The 22,990-nt window shown below is 33.4% G+C and overlaps 4 protein-coding genes across 6 annotated transcripts; 2 read left to right on the top strand and 2 right to left on the bottom strand.

Moving 5' to 3' along the window:
• The first annotated feature begins 1,438 nt into the window (after window positions 1-1,438).
• On the top strand, window positions 1,439-2,282 carry LOC143634593 (uncharacterized protein At5g39865-like). The gene has a single exon (XM_077102622.1). It carries the CDS (start codon window positions 1,494-1,496, stop codon window positions 2,247-2,249), a length of 756 nt encoding a protein of 251 aa, XP_076958737.1. The 5' UTR covers window positions 1,439-1,493; the 3' UTR covers window positions 2,250-2,282.
• A 2,731-nt stretch (window positions 2,283-5,013) lies between these two features.
• On the top strand, window positions 5,014-11,084 carry LOC143634601 (uncharacterized). 3 transcript variants are annotated; one of them, XM_077102633.1, is made up of 8 exons: window positions 7,917-8,590; window positions 8,767-8,815; window positions 9,032-9,199; window positions 9,289-9,870; window positions 9,968-10,272; window positions 10,370-10,471; window positions 10,552-10,683; window positions 10,781-11,084. In XM_077102633.1, the coding sequence occupies exons 3-8, from the start codon at window positions 9,097-9,099 to the stop codon at window positions 10,910-10,912; spliced, it is 1,356 nt and encodes a 451-aa protein (XP_076958748.1). In that variant the 5' UTR covers window positions 7,917-8,590; window positions 8,767-8,815; window positions 9,032-9,096; the 3' UTR covers window positions 10,913-11,084. The 3 variants fall into 3 exon arrangements, with proteins under 3 accessions (XP_076958747.1, XP_076958749.1, XP_076958748.1); XM_077102632.1 differs by lacking the exons at window positions 7,917-8,590; window positions 8,767-8,815 and adding an exon at window positions 5,014-5,110; XM_077102634.1 differs by lacking the exons at window positions 7,917-8,590; window positions 8,767-8,815 and adding an exon at window positions 5,084-5,110 and having other exon boundaries at window positions 9,038-9,199.
• Window positions 11,085-12,255: 1,171 nt separating this feature from the next.
• LOC143634594 (tetraspanin-6-like) lies at window positions 12,256-13,925 on the bottom strand. The gene is made up of 2 exons (XM_077102623.1): window positions 13,250-13,925; window positions 12,256-12,594 (listed from the first exon to the last, which is right to left on the bottom strand). The coding sequence occupies exons 1-2, from the start codon at window positions 13,739-13,741 to the stop codon at window positions 12,280-12,282; spliced, it is 807 nt and encodes a 268-aa protein (XP_076958738.1). The 5' UTR covers window positions 13,742-13,925; the 3' UTR covers window positions 12,256-12,279.
• A 1,840-nt stretch (window positions 13,926-15,765) lies between these two features.
• On the bottom strand, window positions 15,766-19,033 carry LOC143634602 (serine carboxypeptidase-like 27). Its single transcript, XM_077102635.1, has 9 exons — window positions 18,454-19,033; window positions 18,273-18,368; window positions 17,406-17,498; window positions 17,227-17,312; window positions 16,898-17,152; window positions 16,671-16,798; window positions 16,488-16,583; window positions 16,290-16,395; window positions 15,766-16,191 (listed from the first exon to the last, which is right to left on the bottom strand). The coding sequence occupies exons 1-9, from the start codon at window positions 18,812-18,814 to the stop codon at window positions 16,042-16,044; spliced, it is 1,371 nt and encodes a 456-aa protein (XP_076958750.1). The 5' UTR covers window positions 18,815-19,033; the 3' UTR covers window positions 15,766-16,041.
• Between the last annotated feature and the right edge of the window lie 3,957 nt (window positions 19,034-22,990).

Below are 22,990 nucleotides of genomic sequence, written 5' to 3' on the forward strand. Positions count from 1 at the left end.
TAGATAAGATCTCTTGCCTTTTGTGATACAAATAGTCCAAATGTAAATCCATATAATGACTAGGGATGACAATAGGTCGGGTTTAGGTATTTCCAAACTCATACCCGATTATTAAAGTACGTCTCAAACCCGTCGGGTTTCGGGGATACCATCGGGTTTCGGATTTTCTATCGTGTTTGGACAAAATACTCATGGGGTATACTCGTCTATATAGGTTATTGCATTTAATGATATCTATATTATATTGAAATTAATTAGATTTATTTGGATGAATTTGAACTTACAATAAGGAGGTGAAGATCTTATAAAGATAAGAGGACAATTCTTTATGTGTAAACAGTTGGTTAATATTTGAACGAACAGAACTCTCGTATGCCTTGATCTCCTTAAACTTTCAGATAGAACCTGTTCTCCATCTCTACCTCTATAATTACACTAAAAACAAAACACAATTCTCTCTCATATTCAATTAAATAATATTTTTTATGCCTTTATCATTATAGTTTTCTCTCCCCTCTACTCACAACCAATCCAATAAATATTAAAAATAAATAAGGGCAAATAATGTTTCCCCAAATTTCTATAATTCTCTCTCCACCCTGTATTTAAAACTCATAATCACCCACAACCTCATCTTATAATTTGCAAACTTCCCTCACATAATTATAAAGAGTGGGATGAGAATGCTCTAACAGTTCTCAGAAGCCATAACAATTTTGAAAGTGTAATAATATATAATTAAAATAAATAAACAAAACTATATTGGGTTACTCGGGTATATAATCGGGTAATCGGACCGGACAATCGGGTATATTACAAATCACAAACCCGTGAAAAATTTCAAAAGTAATCTCAAACCCTAATGAGACGGGTATTACTCGTCCTAAATGCTTCAGGTTTTGAATTTTTCTATCAGTCTCGGGTTTTATTGTCATTCCTAAAAATGACCAAAGTGATGTAATTTCAATTTAATGTAAGTTTTTCTATGATGAGACCTCTCTTCGGCATGTTTTTGCTAGACTTTATTTGGTTGTTTAATAAAGTTTGCTTTTCGAAAAAAAATTAAGACAGAATTACAAATTTTGTCCTTTAAAATAAGACGAATTACGGTTCGTGTCCTTTTCTAAGTTTCCTTGCAGGCGGTGTACTTTAAACTTTTTTTTCCTACAAGTTTTGTCCTTTACGCTAACTGGGTTAGAAAAAGTCAGTTAAATGCCCTCACGTGAGACGCATGTGAGGGCATTTTTGTCTTTTCGTCTACCTGCAACTTCTTCTTCCTCTTTTCTTCTTCCCCCCTATCTCTCCTCTCATGTGCATCCACCATCACCACCCACCTTCTTCTTTCAACATCCAAAACCCCACCACCACCTGTTGCCGACTGCCACCACTACCCACCACCTACCGCCGCCACCATCACCTTCAATCTCACCCACAAAATCAAACCATCATCATCCCAATCCAAATTCATTTCAATTCAATCGAAAACCCTAAAAATGATCGGTTCCGATCACCACAAACAACAACCCTCAATCTACAACCGATCTTACACCATCAATTCAACCTCAGCCATCGATTACCCACTAAAACCCTCACCTAATTCCACCCTTAACCGCTCCGAATCCGTCAAGAAACCCTCCGATTCAATTTCAATCAAAGGCAAAGTCAAGCATCTTTGCAGCATATTCGAATCTCGCAGAGCATCCAAACCAAAACCCTCATCAGACCAAACCCACTTCCAATCCAAGCTCAAATCAGACAAATTCGAAAAAACCCTAATTCAATTACCCGGTACAGAGGACCGGGTCGTTATCTACTTCACCAGCTTACGTGGAATCCGAAGGACATACGAGGATTGTTACTCCATCAGAACGATTTTGAAATTCTTTCGGGTTTTTATCGACGAACGCGATATCTCGATGGACTCGGCGTATCGAAATGAGTTGGTAACAGTATTGGGTCAGAAACATGTTAGTCTGCCTCAGGTGTTTATTAAAGGGAAGTATGTTGGTGGTGCTGATGTAATTAAGCAGCTTCATGAGACGGGCCAGCTGGCGAAGGCGCTGAAAGGGGTTTCGGTTCGGTTAAGTAACGCGTGGCAGGTGTGTGACGCGTGTGGGGACGTTAGATTCGTTCCGTGTGCAAATTGTAGCGGTAGCAAGAAGGTGTTTGATGAAGATGAGGATTTGTTGATACGATGCCCTGATTGCAATGAGAACGGTTTGGTTCGGTGTCCTAATTGTTCTTGTTAATTAACTATGTTATGTTTATGTTATGATTGTTAAAGTTTGCCTAGTTCTATATTCATATTCATACTCATACCTGTAATGAATTTGGATTGGGATGATGATGGTTTGATTTTGTGGGTGAGATTGAAGGTGATGGTGGCGGCGGTAGGTGGTGGGTAGTGGTGGCAGTCGGCAACAGGTGGTGGTGGGGTTTTGGATGTTGAAAGAAGAAGGTGGGTGGTGATGGTGGATGCACATGAGAGGAGAGATAGGGGGAAGAAGAAAAGAGGAAGAAGAAGTTGCAGGTAGACGAAAAGACAAAAATGCCCTCACATGCGTCTCACGTGAGGGCATTTAACTGACTTTTTCTAACACAGTTAGCGTAAAGGACAAAACTTGTAGGAAAAAAAAGTTTAAAGTACACCGCCTGCAAGGAAACTTAGAAAAGGACACGAACCGTAATTCGTCTTATTTTAAAGGACAAAATTTGTAATTCTGTCAAAAATTAAAAACAAAACCAATTTTCGAAAAAAAATATATAAAAAACAAAACCAATTTTCATAGCGTAAAAACCGATGTACATGTTGTTCATAGCCCAATCTATTTTGTGGCTGGTTAATAAATAACTTTAAAACCAGTTAATTAACTACTTTTCGGATATGTGTTTTTCATAGTTTAGATCTTAAAATCTCATCAAAGCAAATGCAAATATATTTAGCAACAAAAGGTTAATTTTATACGCACATTTGTTTCAAAACTCGAAGAATTTATAATAACAAATTAGTTGGTAGTTGAAAGAGTTTTGCTATGCAAAAGATGTATTTCAAGATTTCCTTTGATTAAACTTAGTCACGTTTTAAACAGTCCGAACAAAGACAAAATAATGTGACTTAATTATGTTTTTAAGTGACAGCAAATTTGAGCGTCCAATTTTTTATTGAACGGCCAATTTTTATTAGAAACCAAAAAAGAACTTGACTAGTAAGATACTAGCCAAGAACAACCACACCAAAGTGCATATACACCCGATTACCAAGACACCTAGTTAGACTGCTTACTTAAAAGCAAAACGAATACAAGTTCCCTAATCAACCCATTCTATTTTCCCCTTATATTTTACCCAATGAATATAATATATACGTCATTAGGCCACCCGTAGTGGGCGTGAGGTTGGGGCGATTTGTTTATGTTGTATGATCATAGACCCAAATGATATCACCGGTCTAACACAACACGCTGTTTTTCACAACTAGTTAAAAATAAATTATCTTTAAGTTACCAAAAAGAAGACATACATATTTAATAAACCGCAAACATTAAAATGACAAGCAATTGTTGAAAGGCATGTTACAAAGAAAGCCAAAGTTCAACCCCAAGATTGGACAACGGCACCAACAGAATATTAACTACCAAATTCGGTTTTAAAAAAGATGTTTTTGAGGAAGATAATAGCTACAGCTTCAAGAAATACAACCAAAATTAGTAGCAACATTGAAATGTGTTTCAAATTCATGAAAGGCCCCTAAATTAATGGATATAGAAGTATGCATCATAGGAGTTAGAGGAATCATACTCCTCAACGGATGAATCCTAGAGTGTTTCATAAATGTAAGGAATAGCTTTCGTATCGTTGGGGAGTTTCAGATATTTAATATGTTCGGAACATACTTTCCTTAGATTTCTCTTAAGGTCAATAAAAAGTATTGACGCAAGTCGAGTGTTTCAAGGGAGTGACGGTTATTCAGAATCACCTACAAACCACTATTTGCAATAAGTTCAAGTTTTCTTAACTCAAGTAAGTTTTGGCCAATAGCTATGGCTATCTCATTCAAACACATTAAAGACTCCATATCGCTCTCTCTCACGAATACTCCACGGCGTTCTACTCAGTTCACTTTGAGCGTTTTCAAACACGTTAAATATCCTTCACTAAGCGTACATTGGAACGAGAATAAAGATATAACCAATAAACGTTTTGCAGAATCATAATAAAACTTTAATACTGGTTATCATGGAAAATAACACAAAATTGATTAAAATCATGCACCTTTCAACAAATTAAATACGAATACTGTATGTGTCATGGTGTAAAAAGTATATCAAATAAACCTAAATGTTATGTCAACACATTAGGTAGATTAACGTACTAAACATACATTAAACGCGTATGAAGGATATAACCGACACAATCACACAAAAGAAGGTTTTAAAAAGTCTATATTATAAAACCCTAGAATTGGTAAACATGAAAATATACATTAAATTAAGTTTTAAAGAATTAACTCAAATCACATAAAAGGATTACTCTTGAACTTAATTTTAAGTTTTAACATGTGAATAGCTAATTGTCAAAGCCACCATATATATAAGAGAATAAATGCAATTTAAAGTCACTATCGTTTGAAACAAATTAATATATGTTACTAACGGAATGAATATCAAGATCAAGGATACAGTGGTTTAAGAAAAGTTGGATAAATAATATCATTTTGAAGTATTGAAACATAATATCATTAGAAGATGATGATTGCTTTTTCGGTTATTCAAAAAATAGTTAACCGAAATTGAACAAAAAACCGTGTTATTCATCAATTTAAAAATTAATCGTCAGTTAATGTTTCATTTTTGATTTTTCAATTAATTCGATTTCACTTTCAGCCCCTAAAATGTTAGCTTTGACTTTAATCAAAGTGGGCTCTATATTTATATTTCCCTGATATATATAACCGGGTCGGATCCTGAATTCAAGTAAAGTTTTTGGTAGGAACCAAACAGAAGAGAAGGATATATATAATTGGTAACCAACCACCGAACTCAAATCACTTCCGTACGCCAACGCTTAAACCTCTGAATTCGCCTTCTTCGTCATCGATCTTTGACCACCGGTACGATCATTGATCTTCATACCGATCATATTGATCTCCATATCTTTTCATTTCATCTACTTTTTTTTAATTTAATCGGTTCTAATCCGATGTTAATTTGCTCAAATATTATACACCCATGGTTTGATTGATTGATTGATTGATTAAACAAAAACAAATTAAAATCTCCTTGGGGTTTTATGTTCTGGGTATTTCTTTCTGGATTATACCCTCACAGGTTCTAATACATATTATTATTATTATATGGAGAATATTATTATTATTATTATAAAGAAAAAACTGGATCTATGTGCGATGAACAAAAAGTTAATTATTGAGGCGATTGAGAGGTTGATCGGATTAATTTTGTTTACTTTATCATTTAGGGCTCGATTTTTTTTATTTTTTTTTTATATGGTATGTTGCTGTAGCCGATTGATTCTTTTGTTCTTATAGGTTTTAACTTAACATCAGATGATGGTATTTTTATTTATTTTTATTTTTTTATAAGTTAGAAGATAATTATTTTATAATTTGATTGATGAAAGATTGGTGATGTGGGGTTAAATGGAATAATAATAATAATAATAATAATAATAATAATAATAATAATAATAATAATAAAGGTTAGTAGCTGTGAAGCATTAATAATTGATAGGCATCCCATTGGGTGCACCCGCATCATCTACAGAACCATTCGACAAAATATCGGTGTGTTTTGGGTTTGAAGTTTTGATTCTTTTGGGTCATTAAGAAAAGTGAAACAGTTCAAATATCTGAAAATGTTTATGTATAGTTTGAAAAAATTGGACATGCTTCGTGTTGACTGTTGACCGATAATTCGAGTTTTGGAATGTTTTCTGTTTCTGTTTGATCATTCGCAATCGTCTGATCTGTGAAAAACTATTGGTGAACATATTTCTTGCTCAGATTTTTTTTCTTTTGGGATGTTTTCTGTTTTGTTTATTTTACTATTCGCAAATAAACTATTATAATGAGTTATTCGTCATGAGTTGAATTTATCTTTACGTTTGTTTTATTAAGTTATATTGTTTTTCTTAAGTGTCGAACCAACGTGCCTGATATCCACACCCATGTCCTGCTTTTGAGCTTTTAGGCATGTATATTAGGGAGTTTTCTTATAGTTATTTTAATATGTTCGGTCAGCTGATTATTTCTGTTCTTCTAGTAGTTTTATTTCTGTATTTTTTTTGTGTTAGTAAGGAGTCTAGCCAATGATTATAGATCATGGATAGCTTCTTTTACCTTTTTTTAGTTAAATTGGTCTCCGTTGTTTCTAGTGTAGCTTTACGCCTTAATTTTCTAACCCGCACTCCCCCAAGTGTGATATATCCTTTTTTCTGCAGCAATGGCCCTTCCCATTCTACATGTTATTGATAGGCGTGTAAAACCTTTAAAAAAAATATTCTCAGATTAAACAGAGGAGGAGGTTGTATAAATAAGGTTTTGAAATCGTTTGTTGTCAGCCATATGAACATTATTATTGAAAGTTGGTTGCAGCTCACATCATATAATCTAGCGCATCCCCGTTTTAGATGAAGACTGGAACGTTATAGTACACATCGCTTTTACTGGAGAATTGACGTGCTGTCTTATGGTCAGAGAGAGGAGTTTTCTATGATTTTGTTTATTTTTTCATCGAATGTATGCTCCAGAAAGGAGAAATAGGAACTTGTAATTGCCTCACATTTGTGAAGATGTGAACTTTAAGTTCTTTGGAAGTTGAGTTGACATTTATTATAGTGGATAGGAGAGTCGTATCAGTAAATATAATAGGTTGCATCCAATGTGATTAGTATCACTGTCTTAAGCTTTCTGTAATATTAACATACAGTCATTGATACGAGTTGATATTAGAATCTTAATAATAAATCTCCAGTACTTCAACTTATGCTTCTTTTCTTTGTTTCATTCAACTTTCCTGTTCTTACTGATCTATTTTCTCTTTACACATTCCGAATGACATGACTTAAAAGTTCACAAATGCATCTCCTTGCATTGCGAAAAGTTACTAAGATAATTTGTTAGTAGCTAAAGACTCTTTGAACATAAGTTTGTATCTGAGTCTGAGTTACAGATACTAAGATAATTTGACTTTTATTTAGATTTGAGAAAAATTAAGCTCTTGTCTAGTAGATCATATATGATCAGGGCTAGGATGTGAGTGTTATGAATCAAAATCCTCTCTTATAACATCTTTTCTGCGCTGCAAGTGTTATTAAACCAGTTTCTTCATCTTCATGAGATCTGCAACTTCAGATAATTCTCAATCACTGGGCGCGTAGTTACCCTAACCTATTTTAGTCATTTATGCATATCATTATCTAGTTAGCTGTAGTCTGTAGCCAGCAGTTGGATCTTCACTTTCACAGACAGCTGTTTGGAGTTCTGTCTTCTCTTATTTTCTGAATCATGGATGGGATAACATTGCAGGCACTTTTGATCTGTCTGAGAACCAGAAGGTTTTCAATTGTCAGTAGTATGTCAATGTTACCACAAACTTTTGCTAAACTTTTCCTTACGGTTGAAATGATGGCAACTGTCATTTTTTACCTTTTGGACACTTTTAAGAAGGAAACGATGATATCGGTTTTCGTTGCAATTTATGGTATCACTCAGATGCATACAAAAGGCAATGGAGAAAAAACCGCATGCAGTGTCTACTTTTATGAATATTCAATTCATGGAGCAACAATTTGTTGCCAACTGGTGCAACTGGTACAAAAGAATCTCTGGTCATGGTTCTGAATCCTTGTTAAAGGCCAGAGTATTAATTTGTCATGATGGACTAATATTCCAGATGATTGATTCCAGATGATTCTTAAAAAAAAGAACAGATCCACAGGATTACTTTTTAGTCTTCCATAAATTTGTGGACATAAGGTGCGTTTGAAGACTATTTTCAAGTTTCATGAAGATTATAAATTGCTGTCATATGACAAGAAATATATACAAGTGATGTATCCCTTTGTAGAGGAAATGTAGCTGTAGCTATTTGATTGTAATACTTGTTGAGCTGCATATTGCATTCTATCGAGGTTCTTCAATGGTGGTTGTAGATCTTTGGTTAATGTTAACCAGAGTTAGTATATAATGAAATATGATTGCTGAACTTGTTTTAGCATATGATCTGAAGACGAATCACACTTCCTGACAGTTAGGGAGGTCATAGTTTTCCTTTTCTGTATTCTATCCAGAATAAGATCCGGTATGGGTAACCGTCTCCTTGTAAGTTTTGTTTGTTTAAGTAGTGCATTTCTGTGTGGCCCTTGAATCGTTTTGCAAAAACGCAATCATTGGGTCCTTATAATAGGTAATAGTTCCTTTTATTCAGGATAACCGTTTTTGTGCAGTGCAGGATTTGAATTATATAGGTCAATTTCCAGGGAGAAATATATGAGGTACCTTTTGATCCTATCTTGTCAATAAAATAAGATAGGTGTCTCTGTTGGAGTTCGACTCATAGTATGGCCGCAATAGGTATGAATTTAACTTCATTAAGCGCTTTTTGGTTCATTGGTTCAACATATATCACCCGAATTGTTGGAATTTGTAGCTTTAGTTACTTTGTAGTAGTTAGTTACTTTGATGAAATATTCGTGATATAAAAGCGGCCGGTTAATGTTGTTTCTAGATTTGGTTACTTAAATTAATAGGTAAAGGAATGTCGTTGCATGGCCTGGCAAGCATAGTTTGTAGCTACAGGTACGCGAGAAGCATTTGTTAATCGTAAGCCGAGTAAAAAGCTTGGTGTTTATATGAGTGTATATTACTCTTTTTAGACACTATTTAAATTCTCTTTTTGACTATGTTATCATTTGTGATATTTCTTTCTATGAATTATAATTTCCGCTAGGTAGAAACACACCCGTATATTTTCTATTGCTTATCTTAAGCTTAAAAGCTATTTTTCTCACTTAGGTACAGGCCGGCAAAACAGCAGCTTAATTTAACTAAGGAGCAAGACATAATTATCTGTTGAAAAGATGAGGCATAGACACTTGTCTAACTCATTTACACGATCTGGAGTTGATCCACACGGAGGCAACCATACTCATACTCCAACCGAGCAGCCTTACTTCCCTACAGGTAACATTTTGATATATATGAATTTAATATTCAAATCCTAAACAAAACTGCAGTAATTCACCGTTTGATGTTATATGGACTTTTACCAGGAAGGGGTGCTGCCCCAGAGAACAACGCTCCTTTTGTCGGTCAGATGAATCATTTGGCGCGTCATCACAATTTAGAAGGCAGGTCAAATGTTAACGTGGAACTACAGCCTTATGTGCCTGTTGACTCCTACTCACATTCATCAATAACAGAAACTAGATCGTTGACACCTGTCGGGCACACACATTGCACTAACTATAATGTTCCTCATGGACCACATATGCGTGACATGGAAGCTGATCTGTCACACCGCCCAACTGGCAGTGGCGGGCCCCTTAAAAGAAAAAGGTCTGGCAGCTTCTATAGTGCAGGAGCAAGCTCATCCAGTCCATCTATTGACTTTCACACCGCGCCTTCGTATAGGAGTAATCTTGCAATTAACGATGAAGGTTCTTCTAGAAACGTGAGACGTAGATATAGACTTGAGTTGGAACCTAGCATCACAAGATCCCATGTACCCTCCCATTCCCATTCTTCGCATTCTCAATTTTACCATTCTGCCCCTGGTCAGCACGCTAATGGCGGACCGTGGAACTGTGTTCCTCCTTATCCTCCTTCCTCTCAAAGAAGGATCTCCCCTTCAGGTGATTATTTGTTTTTACTTTTAATCTAATATTATTATTATTATTATTAGTGTCTATTACTCTATTAATTAATTTTTTTTAATTAAAAACAAAATAGATATGAGTGGCGGCTCGAGACATGAGATGCCGGTCCATATTGGAGGGAGTTCTAATTATCCTGCTTCATCACATGGTCCATCTAGAAGATCCGAGTCTTCATACGGGAACGGTTCAAGGTACTCCCACTATGCACACGGTGGTACATCAACCGATGGACTGCACACACCGGATAATTTATCTTCCAGAAATTATTCTAGGCATAGCTCTGTAGGAGGATGGCGTAGTAGTTACCGAAGTGGACGTCCAAGGCTAGCCGTTGACAGATTTCCACCACCAACAGAATCACATATGGGGCATCGTGAGGTGTGTAGTCCTTGTGTTCCTTAAAAAAAGGTGCACATTGTTATCGGTTTCGTTGTAATGATACAATTGATTTGAACTTGAATTCTCGTTTACATAGACCATCATGATGGTGGATCAAGCACCCTTTTATGGTAATTCCAGGAACTTCTCCGATCAATATAGAGAGATGAGGCTCGACATCGACAGCATGAGTTACGAGGTTCGATATAATTATTACCATTATATACCAATTATTATTATTTTATTTGTTGCTTCGTTTCTAATTTAGTTTGTTTTCAGGATCTGCTTAATCTTGGTGAAAGGATAGGGAGTGTTAGCACGGGTTTGTCCGAGGATAACATGTCAAAGTATTTAATGGAAAAAGTTTACTCTTATGAAAACCTGGAGGAAGTTTCTTGTCCCATATGTCTTGTAAGAATTTATATTTTTTAAATCTCAGGTTTGCGTTTTATAATCATAAAAGATATGATAAATATGTTTGGTTTCGGTTTGTTTTTTGTTCGATCAGGAAGAGTACAAGGATGGTGATAAGATTGGAAGGATGGGAAAATGTGGACATGATTATCATGTGGATTGCATCAAGAAGTGGCTGTTGATGAAGAAATTATGTCCAATCTGCAAAACTGAATGCTCAAACTAAGAACCAAGTCAAAGGGTTTGCTTACTTTATAAGGTGTACATACTAAATATGAATATATATCCCAAGTGCATTCACTTGTACAAGCTGCAATATCTCTATGCTTTTATTATTGTAACAAAAAACAATTGTGTATGCTTTAAGTTCAGTTTAATGAAATAACCTATTTGTGACATTGGATTTGTGTGAGATTGTTGAATGTTGATTACTAAATGACATATTTTATAACCTAGTAGAGTTTGAATTGTTTTGTTTGATATTCATTATAAAAAGTAGGGGTGTGTGTGGTGTCGTTCAGTGCGGTTTTGGGCTAAAATCAAACCAAAACTTCGGTTTTTAGATACCGTTTGGTTTTGTTTTTTACGGTTTTCGTTTTGGTTTCATCTTTTTTTTTTGTTTTTGCCATTTGAAGTTGAAAATTTTAGGCCGAAAAAAAAGTTAGCCCAAAAATAATGTATTTAGGCATAAATAATTTTGTTGATTATTAACCAAGTGACTATTATACATTTAGCCAAAAATGTTTGAGTTACATAATTATTAAATTCTAGTAAATTACTTAAAATAAAAAATTAAAATTAAATGTCTAGAATTTCGGTTCGGTTTGATTTCTTCGGTAGTTGTTACATGCAAAACCAACCGAACCATAAGTTCGGTTTTTACGAAAACATAAAACCAAATTGTCGGTTTTTGTTTTGATTCGGGTTTTTCGGTTTTTTCGGTTTCATGAACACCTCTAATAAAAACTCCATTAGATTAACATTTATAACTAACCAATAGCATCTTCTCGAAACTGTTTTAAGGGTCTCAAAGATGTTAAGCAATTTGATTAAAACCAAACAAAATGAATATGAATACTGATACATCCAGCAAAGTAAAGCCAAGGGTATATAGTATATACACCACTAAAAGTCTGAAACGGATAAGATTTAGGCTCAGATGAATCTGAAATCAGGATTTTCTTCTAAAAGTTGACTATATGAATAAATAAATTATATGATTCTTTTTAGATAGAATTGATTTTTTTAGAATATTATTGAAATATATGTTTATCATATAGGTTAGCATGTGACTTTTTAACAGTGACATGAAGGAACAAAAAAGTTATCCTAACACGGTAGCACCTCTTATTATAATACTTCCTTGTTCAATTAATATGGTATATCATAAATACATATATCATTATATCAATATGAATCCTGCACTCTGTAGTCTGTAAGAGTTTCAAGACATCATTTTAGATACAATACATTTCTTTCTCAAAATCTTTGTTAAATACACATTAACTTATAATTCCCAATATAAATCTGAAATAACCCATTTGTTATATGGTAACTTATAATTACCATATAACAACTAAACTATTGTAACTATTAATAAAAATTCCATTTAGGCCTAGCTTTATACATTCTAGCTGCACCAAATGTATTATAGTCATCAGCCCTCTTGGCATTTTGGAATGCACAACAACCCACAAAATAAATTATTATGAGAAGCAAAACCAGGATGATGTTGAGAACCGATAGTCTATGCCAATCCCGTCTCACGTCCTCTAGCACGCCGGCCTTGCACGAGTCACACTCGTAGCACAACACGTTAGGATCATTATTCCATTTATAGCAGTCGGCATCTTGTGTCATCATTGGCGCTTGGTAGTCGCACGCGCTTGGTGGTTTGCAACAACCCGACTACATAAATAAACCAAAACATTATCAAAATATTAGATTATTTGAACTTTATGAAATTTATTGGGGAATTTCGTAATTGATAACTTGGTTATCTGGGAGTCGTATATGCAGTTTCATATTAAAACTATTTGGTGATTCTCCGAATCTCAATACGATAAAAACAAAGATGAGACAAGATCGTAGTATAATTTTGATTGTGAATTTCATGAATAAGTTGAAAGAACGTACGACCAAATGATCGGGAAATCAGTTTTGCACGTTAGGGTTGGTAACAACAGTAACCTTTTAAAATTTCGATTATAATTAAAAATCCGTTTTTTTGACTTAGGATTTATGTGTGACGAAATCTGAAAATTCATTTCCTAATGAAGTTTTAATACAGCAATAATCGTCATAATAAAAAAAATAAAACTGACCTAGTAGCTCAACCCCAACTAGGGGCGCCGCCTCTTGGGCTACTATCTGGGCACTACACCCGGACCCCGCCAAAGGGGCGTTATCCCTTTGCCCTTTGAAATCCCCATTGGTTAGGGGCTTCGCCCCTTATATCATAATGAACTCAAACAGACGTCCAATAGTCAATCAAATACACTAGAATACCTAACAAAATTTATGTGTATTATTGGTGAATAAAAAATCAAAAATAATATGGTACCTGAATTGGTGACAAGTTTCTAGTCCAATAGTCAACAGGAGTCCACATAACAATCTTACTACAAGTCTTGGATCCCAATATGCAACTTTGAACAGTCATCCAATAACTAGGATTCTCAATCCTCTTCCTAAGCCAAGGTGAATAACTTTGCAAGTGATACTCCTTGTAAACCCGGCCCGGGACATCCACACCGCCACCCGGGCCCACAACCACGAACCCAAAAACCGTCACAGCCAACAAGGCAGCTATCAAGAACAACATAACGGCTAGGTACAACCACAACGCCCACACAACATGATAACACGCCCCTATAAAACCCGCCAACGATACAAGCAAGATCACAAAGCCCAATATTATAAGCGGTCGTTGTAGGAAACTTTCACATGTGGCGGTGCTTTTCGCCATCCATAACCCGCCTCCGATTATTGGTATTGATATTAAGAGTGTCAATAGGTTCAAGAAACCTATCAATGTGTTACTAACTCTTGTCATTTTGGTTTGTTATGAGTTAATAGTTTCTCTAGCTTTAAATGATCTTATTGTTGTATAAAGCTATGTGGATTCAAATTTATGTACATCTGGCTATTGCTTTTTAGGCATTATGGGTATGAAGGAACTTTAAATTTTAATATACAAAGCAAGGAAAATGACTAAAATGCACTTCTTAGCCATTAAGTAAACTTCCATTCAAAGTGAGAGTTCACTTTTATTTTTAGACCCATAGATTGTTGAGCTTTAGAAGTTTCTTCTAGGGATTTGTAAAATAAATTTTGATATCTTGAACAATATTGTTTTTGAAAGTTGTATTATATTTTCAATTATTTATTTAAATATAAATTTAAGTTTAGTATGAGAGTGAGGGGCAATATGGTAAATGTGTACAAAGGTAGTTTCTTACTTTCTTTTGAACAAGGCTATATCTTTATTATTTCTGAGGCTCCACTAATTTTGCTTTGTGAAAAGAAGTTGATATCAACATCAATGGACATCTTTAAATAACATATGTTACAAAATAATGTTGGCGTTTCCTTATTTGCTACCTACAATACCAATATCTAACAATCCAACCATACAAAAATAATATTATATTCATTAGACTCGTCCATATGAACTTTACATAAAGAAAAAATACGAAAAAGACTCATAATCGATCAATGATTGTCATTTTGTATTTAAAACGAGGCCTATGGTCATGTTCTTCATGTAGCAAAATGGATTTTCAACCAATTTGTCTTTAATACCATATCATTACATGTTTTAATGTTTATAGTTAACTTATGTAATATACGCGTCTAAATGCTACACACTACGTATGTATCTAGAAATTATGTTTAGGTGCATATTATGTTAGAAGACACTAGAAAACACAGTTTGCAGGAAACCTTTTATTGCAGCAAAGGGAGAATATGTGAACCCAAGAAAAGACAAAAGTAAAAAAGGAGGAAAGAAAAACAAAAAGAACAGGAAGATAGTTCGCACACATTAAGAACAACGACTTGTTTGGTGAATAGATTCCGATAATATATTACACCATAAACTTTAAAACGTGTTAAGAGTTGCACAAAAAAGGTTTGTAGTGACCTACTTTTGAAAATTGACTTGCTATATGATTTATTTTATTTTATTTGAGCATAAGCTTACATACTTGTAAGTACTCCTATAAATCATTTATATATGCAAACTACAAAATATGAACCATTCACCATTAGAATAGACGGTGTTACTGTTAAATACACAAATGAATTTTTATTGCGGTTTTCCTTATTTAAAAAGTCACGGTTTTGTTTAAAATTGTGAAATTGTTCGAAGTAGTCATCGGATTGGTTTGCAGTTGGTTTGTTTTTAAAATTTCGGTCGCTTAGTTTCAAATTTTCAAATTGTAGTGAAGATTGGTTTGGGGTTTATACCCAAAACCAACAATAACAAGCCGGACTAACCAACAGTAAAAAACCGGACCTGACGTAAAATATTAGTATGCTTTAAATTTAAATATATAATGTTAGATATATTTAACTATTTATATTTTATAGTGTTCGATAAAAATTAAACTTTGACCACAACAAGTTTGGTTGGTTTCGATAATAAAAAATTGCATTACTAACAGTTTGACTCACGGTTTAATCGTAAACATTAAAACCATACCGTAAACACCAATATCATAGATTCTCGAATCCGTTACTTTAAACCAAACATTTCATTTTAATTCATATTCATTCATATTCATCCATTCCTTTTAACCAATACCAAACACACCCTCCTAACTCCAAAGTCCCACCCTACTCAAAAGAATTAATTAGACTAATAGTTGATCATGAGTCCATGGCCCACATAAAGCTCAATTCACAAGCAGGCCCAAACCCAAACAACTCCAAAGGCTTTGTTAAAACATGCAAAAAGATCTCTTCATCATTAAGCCCAAGAAATCAACCTTCAAATTACCATTAAAAAAAACAAAAAAAAAATATATATTTCCCATCAAAAGCACCATTTTGTGTAGCCATTCTCAACAATCACACTATCATATAATAAAACTGTATATATATTTAACGAAATTACTTATAAATGTTTATATTATTGTATAAGGAATCTCACTAACGAACGTTTTCTTCGATTCGCCACATCCAACCCGCGTGGCAAGAATATAGCAATCGTCTACTAATTAACTTAAAACAAATTGTAATCACTAGGAAGCAAGAATGAATGTGTGTCTCCTTATTACTTTCTTCTTTTGCAACCCATAAATAATGACTTTTTATACACTTTTTGATCATTATGCAAACTGTAAACTGCACCTACATGGAACTTCTTTCCATTGCTTTGTTCTCCAAAAATGACCTGAAAAGTATAAATGCTTGTCGAGGGCGATGCAATGGCACTTCGTGTCCTGCACCCGTTACCGTCACGAATGTCAACCCGTTATATATTTGGCTCCACCCCGCAACCTAACCAGAAAAATCATTAAAAAGTATTCAGAAAAATTATCTTTAAAACACATTTACAAAATTTTTGAAAAAAAAGATTCTAAAACTAAAACTCTTACCTTCCCATTATCATACCACGGATACCAATTAGCGAGCGTTGTAAGATTTAACGCGTCAATAGAGTATCTTGTTGCAGTGAGTGGAACAACTGAGTCGGTATCACCACTGCATACATTATTATCAGCTTATCATCATTATAATAGAAACTATTATGTTACAAACTGTTAAGTAAATAGATGAAGTGCAAGAAATTGTACCTGAATACCCATATGCGTAAACCCGCAGCTATGAGTTCCTTGTAGATAGGAAGCATTGACAACGGGGAGTCCGTCCAATACCCGCCAACAATATCACTGTAATTAAGGAAATGCCACATTAATATAATCATAAAATTAAAGAGAGTGAAAAAGAATTAAAGATTTAAATTTTTAAAAATATACCTGCATGTTTTCCATGGATATGAAAGCTTAGTTATGTTGGCATGAAAAGCCTCTTGAACTTCAGGTAGATTGAAATACTGGTTTGCATAATTCTCCGTGCACGGGTCATATGCTCCGCGCATCCATGGCTGTTCATTAAAAAAATTAATAAAAAGTTAGATAAGCTAAAAGTCGTTTATGTTGTATGGTATACTACTTATGAGAAAATTTTGATATAATTAACTTACATAATGTCCTCTACGCTTAAATGACGAGGTGATACCGCAAGGTTTTGTATATATGCTATAAGGATCAATACGACCCTGTTCGATTTCAGCGATACTTAGAGCACTAGTGCATTCAATAGGTGGATGTTCAGATGAACTTCCCTCACAAGCTTTTTGAAGAGATTTGTAAGTAGAATCTGAAATTAATCCGTGGGTCCACCAATACTCGAACGTGCCAACATAATCATTGTAATCATCAGTAACAGCATTTCCCACCTAAAAAGAATGATTCAAAGTCAGAATTATGGAATGATGTTAATGCTTATAGAATAATAGTTCAGTTTTTTTACCATGAAGCCCTTGAAGTTAATAACCGGATTCTTTACTCCTTTGTTTCTTTCGTAAATGAGTTGAGATAATTGAGGAACATAATGACCTGAATTTTGTTATTTAATATGCATTAGAATATTAAGCAGTACAAAATATTGTAAATGTAATGTAATAAGATTAGTGAGTGGTTTATAAGAACCTGCATAACTTTCTCCGGCAATGTAAAAATCTCGGTACTTGTATTGAGGGAATCTTTCAAACCAATTGACAAGAAATGCATATGAATCTTCGGCTGCATATTCACATACCCAAATTCCAAAATCACCATAAAAGTCAAAGTCAAGAAAGTTTAAGATAAAAAGATCACAACTTTATGCAGTTTAATCATGTAATTATACCAAAAAGACAAAAATTAAGAAAGGTTAAGCTTAAAGATCACAACTTTATGCAGTTTAATCATGTAATTTCATTAAAAAGACAAAAATTAAGGAAATTTAAGCTTAAAGATTTGAACTTTATGCAGTTTAATCATGTAATTTTATTAAAAAGACAAAAATTAAGGAAGTTTAAGCTTAAAGATAGCAACTTTATGCAGTTCAATTATGTAATTACATCATAAAAAGTCAAAATTTAGGAAGTTTAAGATTATAGATCACAACTTTACGGCGTTAATCAAGTTATCACATTTTAAAAAAGTCAAAATTATGGAAGTTTAAGCTTAAAGAACACAACTTTATGCAGTTCAGTCATGTAATTACATTGAAAAAAAGTAAAAAAAAAGGAAGTTCAATATTAAAGAATAAAGATCACAACTTTACGCCGTTAATCAAGTTATCACATTTCTAAAAAGTCAAAATTAAGTAAGTTTAAGCTTAAAGATAACAACTTTATGCAGATCAGTTATGTAATTCCATCATAAAAAGTCAAAATTCAGGAAGTTTTGTATTAAAGATCACAACTTTATGCAGCATAATCATATAATTCACATTCATAAAGTCTGAACACAATAAAATATTACAGGGTACATCAAAAAAGGAAAACTTTTTGCAGATCATGAGCATCATACCTGTTCTTGCATCACCAAAAGTATACAGATCTGATGTAGTGTTTGTATATGAATATCCAACTCCTGCTGGTGATTCAAGAAACAACAAATTTGCCACTGCCAACATCAAGAATCAAAATTATTACACCAATTCCACAAAATAAAAAAATATAAGAAAAGTCAAATAATAAAAATTACACACATTTATTCCAAGAATTAGGGTTTGTGAAAAGGGTCTTCCCATCAGAATTAATATGCAAAGGCCCAATTTCTTCAGCAGCACCATAAGCCACAGAAGAACAGCCTGGCCCACCATTGAGCCATAACAGCAATGGCCTTGACTCTGGATGTCTAGTTGCAGGTGACTCAGTCAACCAGTAAAACAATGCTCTACCAGATTCTTGATTCACAGTAACATGACCTGAATACTGATTAAAATCAACTGGTGGTTGCCCAGGAAGCTTAAAAATCTTATCTTTTTCTTGATCTGATAAAGACCCACAACTTCCAAGACCAAGAAATGTGAAGGTGAAACAGAATAAGAAGAATAATGAATTAGCCATGAGGTTGTTTAACTGTTTAAGTTATGTGATAATAATAAAAGGGTTTTATAGACACATGTTTGGCTAAAAAGATGAGTGAAGATATATAACAAAGGATGGATATTAATTAATAAAATGATTGTAATTTAGTGAATATGGAAGACTGACTTCAGAAGATGGTGTTATGAAGAGAGACAGCACAGAGGATGCCAAGGAGTTGACGTGAACTCTCTTGATTATATTCACAAATTTTATTGATTTGTTGGATATTTCTAATATTATATTTTTTATTTATTTTATTTCAAAACGAAAATTTTTGTTTGTGTTTATACAATTGCATTCTCTAAATTTGAAGAGGCAGAATATTGTAATATTTAATAGTTATCTGTAAGACGTGGGATGATTATAAAAAAAAATTAAGAAAACTATGTCTATAGAATCTGATTTAAAGATACTTGTAATAAGTTATGGATATTATATAAATTAAATAAATATATTTTACGATGAAAGTTAACGTTCAAATTAAATTAACGTGCTAATTGTGAGAATTAAGTAATGTAATTATATTTACAGCATAGTGTAATTATGTAATTACATCGCAGTGTAATTACACTACTTGATTTTCACAATTAACATGTTAATTTTATTTGTATCTGATACAAACACTGTATTTTTTAATATCCTAGTAAATATCAAATATTTTTTTAAAAAAATATGTAACCTAACAAGGTTACAAGCATGCTAACACTAATGTTTAATGGTAAGGGTAGCTAATACTTAATAGAGAATTACTATGGAAAATGGATCAACGAGTGAATGTTACCTTAATTTTGAAAAGTGTATAGAGATTGATGTAGAAAAAAATAATTAAAAAATTATTTAATTGGTCAACACATGTTGTTCTCTCTTCTTGACACCAGATGTCTTTCCCACTACGTTATTCCCTTAACCGAGCCCCTAACCTGAGGTGATGGTGGCGACAAAGCCGAGCTACCCAAATGAAGCCGAACCCAACCCAAGGAACGTCTCAGGAAAAAAAATCAACTATGATTACAATTTATAATTTTAATATTGTTTCATGCTTTCATGATTTATGTTATAAAAAATTGAATTAAATGAAATATATGTAAAACATAATTATTATTTTATGATTATCTTATATTTTATAATGTCACTTTGAAATAAAAGATAATTATGAAAACAAAAATTATTTTATCATAAGATGAGTAAATAATTTGATAATTGTTCTAGCTTATTCATGTTAACAATTGTGATGTTATAATATATAATCAAAGAAAAGCATAAATGTTTCATGATTATGTCATTTTGGTATTAGTTGGGTGGTAGAGGCTCTTGTCTCTTGTAGAGGAAGCCGAGGATTAAATTATGGCATAAGTTATAATATTGGTGTAATACTGTAATTTAGAAGTAGGATTATAGGAGTAGATAGGTGTGGGTCGCTGTTAAAAAAATATAATATTAATTAATGATTTTATTTAAAAGTAATGACATGGCTGAATTTATAGTGTTCATTGTTTATTTGGTTGAAATTCTAACTTGTGAAATGGGTGCATTTTTATTGGTTTTTGACAATTGACCGAAGGTGCACATGGCCAAAGAAGCTGACAATGTTGAAGGAAAAAGATTTAAAATGCAGGAAAAAGGTTGGCCACTTTATTATGGATCTGATTTGCAGGAAGAGAGAATAATAATAAAACTAATAAACTGACTTGCTATTATCGCAATCAAAGGAAGAAGAATGATGATGATGATGATGATGATGTATGCCATGACCATTATTACCATAAATAATGTCCAATAATTAATCATTTCGAATTCAATGGTTTTTCTATTTTCATCATTCTATTTTTCCTTATGATTGATGGTCATGTCTTTTCATATAAAATGAAAATGAAGTCTACATTCACGACTAGAAGAATGAAGATAGCTCTTCTCAATAGTTATATTTTTGTTTTTATATTGCAACTAAAAGTGTTACTGAAGTTACATTTTTTAAAATTTTGTAGCGCGGCTATTTTGTTTTTAGACTTTAGATCATTAGAGGTATAGAGAAGGTAATTAGAGTCTTTAGAGAGACCTTGGGTAGTTAGATTAGCATCTATGATGCAAGATTTATAAAAAACAAGTTTCGAAAATCAAAGAGGTTCATATTATTATAGCATCATAGCAAGCCCTTGGCCATTTGTGGTAGATGTGGCGCCCAATGGAGGTCAATGTGGTGGAGAGAAGGGTTGAATCTCGTGGGACAAATGCTTGTCGGGAATGCCCTCTGTGAATCGATAATCATAGAGTGATTTTTCATATATGTGTGATAAAGATGTCTAAGATTTAATGAAGTTAATCAATCTTTTAGTATAAAGTCTTTCATATAGTCGGTGAAACTTCGTATTTGACATTTGTTTCATTTAAGAGCATTTAAAAGTTTTATGATGAATGTTTTAAAAAAATATGAATAGATAGTAGGTACCTTGAGATTCAAATAGAATGTAACATTTTATTTATGTAATCAATGTTGCACTATGTGTAAATTTTTGTATTAAAATTTATTTTGAAAAGCACTTATTTTTATTTTATTACTATAACTTTAAACTCTATAAATATACCGATACCAGTCATACGTATGTTTTGCTATGTTGATTGTTTTTTTAATCACAAAAACCACTTTTGAAACTCAAATTCAACCTTCAAGCACCCACAAAGCAACATTGAGCAAAGTAACTTAAGAGAAATAGTAAATACGAACGGGTCCATTGGGCTACGCATCAATTATATAATATATTGTTTCTAGTGAATGGAACTGCCTTTTAGATAAATTACAGCCATCAGATTAGCATGAGATGAAATCTGGACCGTCTAAAGTCCAAGAAATCCTTCTAGAAGCAGAAGTTACAGGCAGTTACTTAATTTGCGGTTCTATGACGGTTTGTATGTGGTTCCTTATTTTCCGGCAGGTTTCCTCTCTCCCACGTTTAGGGTTTTTATACCCTATTTAAAACATACGATGATGAGAAACCTCTCCTCCTCAAATTGTTCAAAATTTCATTCCCTAATGGCCGCCAATGTATGTGGATCTGAGAGAGGGTTTATCTTAACTTCGGAAAGATGTTGATTGATCTTGTGCCTAACGTCTCTGGCGTATTGCCGGCACCACGTGGTACTCCGGCAAACAGATTCAAGGCTTGGTTCGTCGGTAAGTTAGGAAACAATGAGTTCGGGCCTAACCATCAATTCTGCAAATTCATGGTAAGTGATTGAACCGCCAATAATTCGTTAATGTTCTAATTTTTAAGTGAGTTTAGTCTCAAATTGACGGAGTCTCATGCTTTTGGGTCTTTTTAATTTGGATATCAGTCGTCATACGATTTTGTGGATTATTTTGATCACCGTGACAGAGGCATCTGTAAGTAACAACCTTAATATCTATTTTCCATTATTGTTGTGACATTCGTCAATTTCGGGTCTCGTTTGTATTCGTTTTTGTATTCGTTTATCATGTAAACCGACCCATTTTGTAAACCAAAGCTTATGATATAATCAAAATGATGGATTTTATGTTACAATATTGTTTTACATTTATTGGGTCTTGAAAACATTCTTTTTGGTCCTTAAAACTCCTTAAAATGACTTAAACCAAATTTTGGGGACTATTATTGCCATTTACCAAAAACTTGTTTGGCCATTTCAACCATCACATGCATCTTTACCCTATTTGTATGAACCATACTCTTACCATTATAAAAGCAAGGCTCCATACACCATTTTGGTTGTTCATATTCTCTAAAATCTCTCTCAAATCCAAGTATTCATCTTCAACATTTTGTTATTTTGATTTCTTAAGGTCAACTAACTATAGTCTTTCATTTTAACTTTTTCATCTAATATTACTAACACTTGAATATGCTGGTACAACATATATATAATACACACCCCTTGTTTCCTCACCAACTCCGGTTGGTTAAGTTTCAAATGTCATAAGGCAAGGCTTCATGGAGGACTTCGTGTTCTTGATATATATATATACACACACATAACTTATTATACATATCGCTTATGACTAACTTCTAACCCTTTTAGTTTGTTCATCTTATTTACAAGTTCCATGGTGTGGGTTTGTATAAGACTAACCTCGGTTTAACCGAAACTAGTCCAAACCGGAAACCGAACTTTTGTTTACTA

Source organism: Bidens hawaiensis, unplaced genomic scaffold (assembly GCF_021521415.1).
Source record: "Bidens hawaiensis isolate Kalapana, Puna unplaced genomic scaffold, B.hawaiensis_p1.1 tig00007137_1, whole genome shotgun sequence".
Lineage (NCBI taxonomy): Eukaryota > Viridiplantae > Streptophyta > Magnoliopsida > Asterales > Asteraceae > Bidens > Bidens hawaiensis.

Coding starts and splice junctions, on each gene's coding strand:
- LOC143634593 (XM_077102622.1), top strand. CDS start 1,494: ATGATCGGTTCCGATCACCACAAACAACAACCCTCAATCTACAACCGA.
- LOC143634601 (XM_077102632.1), top strand. CDS start 9,097: ATGAGGCATAGACACTTGTCTAACTCATTTACACGATCTGGAGTTGAT. Junction 9,871..9,967: donor AAGAAGGATCTCCCCTTCAG/GTGATTATTTGT, acceptor AAAACAAAATAG/ATATGAGTGGCGGCTCGAGA. Junction 10,472..10,551: donor TCGACAGCATGAGTTACGAG/GTTCGATATAAT, acceptor GTTTGTTTTCAG/GATCTGCTTAATCTTGGTGA.
- LOC143634594 (XM_077102623.1), bottom strand. CDS start 13,741: ATGACAAGAGTTAGTAACACATTGATAGGTTTCTTGAACCTATTGACA. Junction 12,595..13,249: donor GAAACTTGTCACCAATTCAG/GTACCATATTAT, acceptor TTATTTATGTAG/TCGGGTTGTTGCAAACCACC.
- LOC143634602 (XM_077102635.1), bottom strand. CDS start 18,814: ATGGCTAATTCATTATTCTTCTTATTCTGTTTCACCTTCACATTTCTT. Junction 16,799..16,897: donor TTAAGCGTAGAGGACATTAT/GTAAGTTAATTA, acceptor TTTAATGAACAG/CCATGGATGCGCGGAGCATA. Junction 16,396..16,487: donor TTACGCATATGGGTATTCAG/GTACAATTTCTT, acceptor TAATGTATGCAG/TGGTGATACCGACTCAGTTG.